This window comes from Mandrillus leucophaeus, unplaced genomic scaffold (assembly GCF_000951045.1).
Source record: "Mandrillus leucophaeus isolate KB7577 unplaced genomic scaffold, Mleu.le_1.0 Scaffold79, whole genome shotgun sequence".
Taxonomy (NCBI): domain Eukaryota; kingdom Metazoa; phylum Chordata; class Mammalia; order Primates; family Cercopithecidae; genus Mandrillus; species Mandrillus leucophaeus.
In genome coordinates this window covers 507,537-515,447 of record NW_012108585.1, presented here as the reverse complement: position 1 = coordinate 515,447, position 7,911 = coordinate 507,537, and the positions used below count along the sequence as shown (strand labels likewise).

The 7,911-nt window shown below is 53.9% G+C and overlaps 1 protein-coding gene across 1 annotated transcript in view; it reads right to left on the bottom strand.

Annotated features, from left to right (window-relative positions):
• B4GALNT3 (beta-1,4-N-acetyl-galactosaminyl transferase 3) overlaps positions 1-7,911 on the bottom strand; it is a 33,853-nt gene that overhangs the window by 22,072 nt on the left and 3,870 nt on the right. Inside the window, exons 4-7 of the mRNA XM_011967181.1 lie at positions 1,478-1,573; positions 940-1,030; positions 440-545; positions 189-213 (exon numbers count right to left, since the gene is read on the bottom strand). Coding sequence (XP_011822571.1) covers positions 189-213; positions 440-545; positions 940-1,030; positions 1,478-1,573 — 318 coding nt within the window. The remainder of the gene's footprint in view (positions 1-188; positions 214-439; positions 546-939; positions 1,031-1,477; positions 1,574-7,911) is intronic.

Sequence of the window (7,911 nt, the reverse complement as noted above, 5' to 3'; positions counted from 1 at the left end):
CCTCCCCACTCCTCACTCCTCCCCACTCCTCCCTCCTCCCCACTCCTCACTCCTCCCCATTCCTCTCACCTCCCCACTCCCCACTTCTCCCTCCTCCCCACTCCTCCCCACTCCTCTCACCTCCCCACACCTCCCCACTCCCCACTCCTCCCTCCTCCCCACTTCTCACTCCTCCCCACTCCTCTCACCTCCCCACTCCTCCCCCACTCCTCGCTCCTCCCCACTCCTCGCTCCTCCTCATTCCACTCACCTCCCCACTCCTCACTCCTCCCCATCCTCAGTTTATCCCTTCGTAGAGGGATAGGGGTGAGGGAGGAGACTTCCTTTCCACCCCTTCTTCCCTGCTGTCACACCAGAGATGCTACGGTAATGAGCGGCTGCTGGTGGACTCAGTGAACAGGCCCCAGGAACAGAGGGGAGGGCCCGGGGCTGAGCTGGCCCTACCTTGCCCACACTGGCCAGCAGCTGGAGGCCTGAGACCTGGTCATCAAGGCTCAGCCAGAACTCCGCGTTGTCATCTGCAGCAATGGCAAACTGGATTTTCCCTGGGCAGTGGGGAGAGTGTCCAGATGAGGACAAGGAGGGCATCAGCATAAAAAGCTGGCGGCTTTTTCGAGTGTCTTAGCAATTAAATTCCCTTCCGGGCTGGATGCCGTGGCTTCCCTCTCTGTTAAGTGGGGGTCTCTACATCCTGGGAGACAGTGTGAAGATGGAAAAGACTTATAGAGAGAGAGGAGCTGGTTCCAGGCTACAAACCAGGGAGCGAAGCAGCAGCCTGTGGGAGTTGGACGAGACCTCAGTGTGACTCGATTTCCCCTCTCTCCCTGAGGGGGGACTAACAGGAAGTTAGTCCCGTCTACCCGTAGCCTTGTGTGGTGTTCTCTGGGTCCCGTGCGGCACTCTAGAGCGGGAGGAAGGACGGGCTGGGGCTGGCCTCACCGTCGGTGAAAGGGTGCAGGTAGCCAAAGATGCGGAGGCCATAGTTGGTCCATCTGGGGGACACGGCCAGCTTCCTCAGGGTTGTGCGAATCTATGCCAAGAAAGGGGAAGGAAACAGTCACCCAGAAGAGGAAGAGGAAGTCGGTCCACCCAGGGTTGGTGGGAAGACTAGGAGGGGACTATGACAGGAGGGACCGGGGCTGTGGCTTCGTGAGTGGAGTGTAGGTTCAATTTCAGCTCCCATATGCCTCTTTGTCCAGGAGACTTGTACAGTGCACAACCAGCACAACTGTACATGGTGGCCCTGGGTATACTATATTGTGAGCCAGAGAGTCTGAAACGGAAATGATGCAGAAGATGAAATTGAAAGAATCCCTAGGAAGGAAACAAGGGAACTATTATGGGCAGACAAAAAGAGAGCTCAAAAGATAAAGGAGAAAATACGGACCAGAAAAGAAGCAAGGAAAGACGCGAGACAGCAGTGGGCAGAGGAGGCAGGTGTGGAGGGAGGTGGGCACGGCAGCCCTCAGGCACTCACGTGGGGGTACAGCGGGAAATGCAGGTTCCTCCTGAGCTGCTGGATAGAGCTGCCACACCAGTCCTCAAACACGTGCAGGTTGGCACGGCCCCGGAACTGGAGGGCGGAGGCACAGTGGTGAGTGAGCGTGAGCACCCCATGCCCGCCCCAGCTCCTCAGCTCCGGGAGCCTGGGCAGAGAGGGGCCAGTGCTCCTCTCACTGTGCGGGTCCGGCCCACTCTATCCCATTCCTAGCCCAGCACCTGGCACCTATTTCAGGAACCTGGTGCTGATGTTCACCCCAAGGCCTGGCCTCGAGGACAAGGTCTGCTCTGGCCGTGCACACACACGCACATACTCTCCCTGGTCCTCCCATGCAGGAAGGGGGCTGGTTTTCATGCCTCAGGCAAGGGGGGCAACGGTTGTGAGAGAATAGCTGAGAGGACAGGGAACTAGGAGGAGCCTGCTGGGGTCTCAGGGAAGACTTGCTCTCCTCCCCTCCCCGTCCCTGATGCCTGAGGAGAGGAAAGCTCCACAGCTGTCTGCCTGTGAAACCTTATCTACCCAGGGGTCTCCACGCTTCTGGCTCCCCTTGGGAAGCAGCTGGGAGGCACCGCAGGAGGGAGCTGGGGCCCATCTGGGCTTGCCAGCATCTCGGTCTCCCACAGTTCTCGGAGGCCTCCAAGACTCATTCTGAGCAAGCCGTTCCTGGGACAGCCTCGGGACAGTGCCAGTCGGGTCGGATCCCCTCTCTCCTCTGTAGGACTGGGCTTGAAGGCCCAGAGCAGAAGGCCCCCTTCTCCAGAAAGGGCTAAGGCAGGATCCAGCACTCTTTGAGTGGGTGGCGGGACTGGAAATTTGAGAGGAGAGGGGAAGCGTGGGGACTTTGTGCCAATCATCCAGACAGTGGGCCTCGGATCATCCCATGTCCTCCCCTCCCCCAGGGCTTCTGTCCAGGTTGTGGGAGGTGGGGCCTGATGACTCCCTACCAGTAGCCTGCCCTGGCCTCCTTGCCATGCCCACCAGATAGCAAAATCTGGACTGCCCTTAGGAACTATGAGGGGACACCCAGATAAGAAGAAGTGGCGCAAGTTCAGCAAGAGATCTGTAGGAGGGAGGATGGGCAGGCGGGGAGAGGAGTGGGGCAGGGGATAACTCCTCAACAGGAGTGCCCACGGTCCCAGGTGTGGCTGGGAGGGTGGGCGCAGCCTCCGGGGAACACCGCCCCAGCGCTGGATCCAGAGACACAGGGGAACCTGTCTCTCCCTGCCCTCCAGCAGTGTGGCGCCAACGGGGCACACTGGCCTGCTCAATGCTAGGAATGTGGGCCTTGGGAAGCAGCCGTCACTCACAGAAACCGAAGTAGGGGGCTGGAACGGGTGGGAGCGGGAATGTGGGCTGGGTAGGTGGGTGGTGGGTTAAAGCTTCAAGGAAGGAAAGAATGGGGACATTGTGTGACTTCAGGGGAAAATCTTCAAGTCCAGTTTATAAGACTCAGCTGTCTCCTCCAAAGGCCTCCTGCCCCCTCCCTGGGAGATACGGATCCCAGGAGGGAGGGCAGCTGGGGAGGGCACGCCACCAGAGAAGCCTGTTGTGTTCAGCCTGGAGGCCAGAGGCCAGAGGCCACGGGGACCGGGCAGGGAGAGGAGGGGCAGAGGGAGGCACTGGAGGCACTGGCTGGCCGCTCCTGCCTCACCCTCAGGGTCTTTCTTGCCGGAGCAATGAGATCATCAGATGCCACAGGCGGCCCCAGGCAGACAGGGTGGGAGTGTGGGAAGAGGAGCTACCTGCGCTAAGCCCAGGCCCTTACGCAGCATTGGGCCAGCCCTCAAACCATGCTGCACCCACTCTCAGGCTGCAGGTGGGGGTCTCTGAGGGGCCAGTGGGCACCCTCTTCCTCCCTGGGCCTGGGATGAGAACCCCCCTGCTCCCCGAAGATTTGTGTCCCTCTGAGTTTTGGAGGCTTTGTATCTGGCGGGGACGTGGGACTCCAGCACACCAGCCCTGCCCTCTGCCCACTCGCTCCACTGTCCAGCAGTGACTAAGGCCCAGGGAGGAGCACTGGTCACTCCAAGTGCCAGGGCATGTCTATGGCCAATGGTGGTTTTGAAACTTCCAAAGTTCCAAGTACAGGAGAAGGTATCTGTTGGAACCGTGTCATTTTAAGGGTGAGGACACTGAAGCTCAGAGAGGTAAAATGACTCCCCAAGGACACACAGCAAGTAACCCTTGGGGAAGGGGAGGGCATCATGCAGGGGTGTGGGCCACACAGGAATATCCACTGCCCCTGCTGGGCCCTCACTCGGCCGCAGCAGAGCCTCCACCTGGATCTCGGCTTCTCCCCCACACGGAGCCCTCACTGCCTCCAAAACGGTCGTCCTGAAGCTCGGATCTGACCAAGTCACTCTGCTGTTTGAAACCTCCGAAGCTTCCCAGAAGGCTTCAGAACAGAGCCTCGCCCAGCACACGAGTCCGACCTACCTTTTCCGCCTCACTTCACACCACTCCCTGTCACACACCTTTGCTCCACCCACACCAAACCCCGGTCTTTGCCAGAATCGTCCTGCTGTTTCACTTCTCCATGCTTTTACAAATGCGATTTCCTGATTGGAAGGCCCATTCATTTCTTCCTTACGTGGCAAACTCCTGCTCATCCTTCAAAGTTCTTCTCAAACAGTTCTCTCTGAGGCCTGCTATGAACAGCTCCCTCCCGGGTGTTCCCTGCACATCCTAATTATTTAAATGAACAAACGCTTGGGGGAGCTAAGCCCAGAACAGTATGTTCCTCCATTCTACAAGCACTGAGTGTCTGCTCTGTACCCCTTCAAGATGAAAGACAGGTGGTCCTCAAAGGAGGCAGACACGTAAACAAAAGGGTGTCACCTGCGCCAGGGGCTCTGGCAGAGGTATGAGGTTCAGAGGGGCACGAAGGCAGGAGCCGTCAGCCTCCTCCAGGAGCACTCGGAAGCCCCTCACAGGACGTGGGCTCTGACTGACCCTCTGCTTCCGCTCTACCCTCTGCTACTCAACCAGAGGCAAACTCGCAAGACCACGCATACCTGGCTAGTGGTTCAGTTTTAACTCACCGGGCAGTGGGGCCTCCCCCGGAGGAACACAGCAGGGTGATTAGGTCACCGGTTCCTGCACACCAGGAACTCCGATGTCCTGTTCAGAGTTTCGAGGACTCCATCTATTTTATTTCATTTTATTTTATATTTCATTTTATATTATTTTATTTTAATTTTTCATCGTCCCGTCCCGTCCCATCCCGTCCCATCCCTTTATTTTTAAGGTCAGGGCCTCACTCCACTGCCCGGGCTGGAGTGCAGTGGCACAATCATGGCTCTCTGCAGCTTCAAACTCCTGGCCTCAAGCAATCCTTTCTCCTCAGTTGCCCAAGTAGCTGTAACTACAGGTGCACGGCACTACACCTGGCTAATTTTTTTATTTAGTAGAAATGGGGTCTCCCTATGTTGTCCAGGGTGGTCTCAAACTTCTGGCCTCAAGCGATCCTCTCGTCTTGGCCTCCCAAAGTGCTGGCATTACAGGTGTGAGCCACCACACCCAGCCTTGAATTGTACACTTTAAATGGGTGAAATGTACGGTATGTGAATTACAGTTCCATAAAGCTGTTTTAAAAAAATAAATAAATAAATAAAAGGAAAGGCTGAGAACAGGAAGGAGCCTGTGTCACAGCTCTGTCCACAAAAGACAGACGTTGCCTTCTCAAAGCCTGTGTGAACAACCCATGAAAACTCTGATCTCACTTGCTTTGATCTGACTTTGTACTCACCAAATTTCTTTCTTGTAACTATTTTGGGTTTTGGGAGTGGCCTGGCTGGCAGACACAGCATTTTGGTGAATGGAGCAGTGTATTTACCAAAACATGAATAGACTGTCACTGGGGTGTGTTAATGAGTGTCTTGGGATCCGTGTCGGTGTGAGAAGTTTTGAAACAGTCACTCCATGAAGCCCAGGCCCCTAGCCATCCAGTCTGATCCGTCGGCCTCTGGTGCACCAAGTCAAACGTCTGAGGCCGCTGAGTATCCAGAGACCCTGGGCTGCCAGCCAAAGCCCGGGGCAGGGAAGCAGTGAAAGAGGAAGCCATTGTCATCTTCCTCATCTCCTGCCCTTGCTCACCTTTACAGCAGGGCCCTGCACTAACTCTGTGACCCTGAGCTGACCTCTCTGGGCCATCATCTGGAAGAGGGACATCAGAACAGCCTGACGGCTCCTGGACACCAGTAGATGCTCAATAAATGACCTGTATTATTAACCTGGGAACCTCCTGCTGGCCACGGACGGGCAAGGGGATGGGAACAGAAGTCCCCACGATGTGGAGAGGCCGCGAGGCTGGGCTGGAAGCCAGTTGGCGCCGTTATGCAGCCGTGTGACTGCCGTGTTGTTTGGCCTCTCCAGGGCCTGCCTTATTCTTCTCATTGATAAAGTACAAGGATTGGATCAGTGAATCCCTGAACAGCCATGAAGACGGTAATGATGATTTTGTAAGCTTTTTTTAATATTTAAAAATGGAAATCAGTCATTTGCCACCAAAAGGCCATACACACTTACTAAAATAGCCAATATTTCTTCTTTTTTTTTGGGGGGGGGGATGGGGGTCTCACGCTGTCACTCAGGCTGGAGTGCAGTGGCACAATCTCGGCTCACTGCAGCCTTGACTGCCTACACTCAAGCAATCCTCCCACCTCAGCCCCCCCAAGTAGCTGGGACCACAGGCGTGCATCACCACGGCTAGCTATTTTTTTTATTATTATTTGTAGACACAAGGTCTCACCATGTTGCCCAGGCTGATCTGGAACTCCTGGGCTCAAGCAATCCCCCCACCTTGGCTTCCCAAAGTTCTAGGATTCCAGGCTTGAGCCACCAAGCCCAGCCCAATTTTGATCACTATTTACTATTTGTTCGCTGTTTTTGTTTTATTATATGTTTATATATATGTTCTCGATTAGCAAAAACAAGTGGAAAAATTAGTTATTCAGGCGGGCGGATCATGAGGTCAGGAGATCGAGACCATCCTGGCTAACCCGGTGAAACCCCGTCTCTACTAAAACTACAAAAAAAACTAGCCGGGCGAGGTGGCGGGCGCCTGTAGTCCCAGCTACTCGGGAGGCTGAGGCAGGAGAATGGCGTGAACCCGGGAGGCGGAGCTTGCAGTGAGCCGGCCGAGATGGCACCACTGCATCCAGCCTGGGCGACAAAGCAAGACTCCATGTAGGCTGGATCACCAGACCAAATGATCTGTAAGGCAAGTTCTTTTCAAAGTACTATCTCCAGGTAGGGCGGGGCATAATTACCTGGTGATGTCATCTAGAGCAGGTGCCAGCATTGTACTCCGTCCTCTCCCAGGGCTTTAAAAGGAGGCAGTTTCACCGTGTGGACAACTAACATCACATTCAGTACAATACCACCTCCTTCACTCTTGCCCCAGAGCAAGTGGGTGGACTGGAAATGAAACCGCCCAGGCTGAAGAGCTCAGTCTATGAGGTGTGGATAAAGACAATACTAGCCAGCACCACCCAGCCAAGAAAAGTCACCTGTGTCCGCAGGGCCTCGAGACTAAAGACACCGGGTTCTAAACAAGTTGTAAAATAGGAAACTCAAATTTAAAATTTTCACCCCCAAAGCGCCGTGCTACTTGGAAATCTTGGCATAAGGATTTATTTACTCAAGGTAATCTCGTGTATGTTAATTAACTTCCGAGCCTCAGTTTCTTCACCAAAAGAAAAAGAATCTGGGGCCAAGCCTGGTAGCTCACGCCTGTAATCTCAGCACTATGGGAGGCCAAGGCAGGAGGATCGCTTGAGGCCATGAGTTTGAGATCAGCCTGGGCAACATAGTGGGACCCTGTCTCTACAAAAAATAATTTAAAAAATTAGCCAGGCAATGGTGGTACACCCCTGTAGTCCTAGCTACTCCGGAGTTCAAGGTGCAGTGAACTACGATTGTGCCACTGTGATTGTACACTCCAGCCTGGGAAACAGAGCAAGACCCTGTCTCTAAAAAATAAAGAACGAAAAGAAGAAACATCATCTATCAAAGCCTATAAAAATGAAAAGTATTATGATGGTTCTGATAACTTTTATTCACATGGAACTGCTTCCTGTACAAGTTTTCCAAAGCAGAGTTTCCCAGTGCATGTTCCTCAGGGCATTTCTATGAAACCTAGAGCACTAGTTTCTGAGAGTACAAGAGGCATTTCATGGAAAAAAGCAATTCAGTTCGAGACATGCTGAGCTAAACCAAGTTAAACAGACGGCTGCAGAACTTCCCATACTCTTTCACATGCAGTTAAACAGAAGCTGCGAACTTCCCATACTCTTTCACATGCTAATGTACATTTCCAGGAAGGTAAGGTAGTGTGTTACCGGTTTAAAAACGTATTTAACAATGGACTCTTTTCTTCATGGAATATCTTTTTTTTTTTTTTTTTGAGA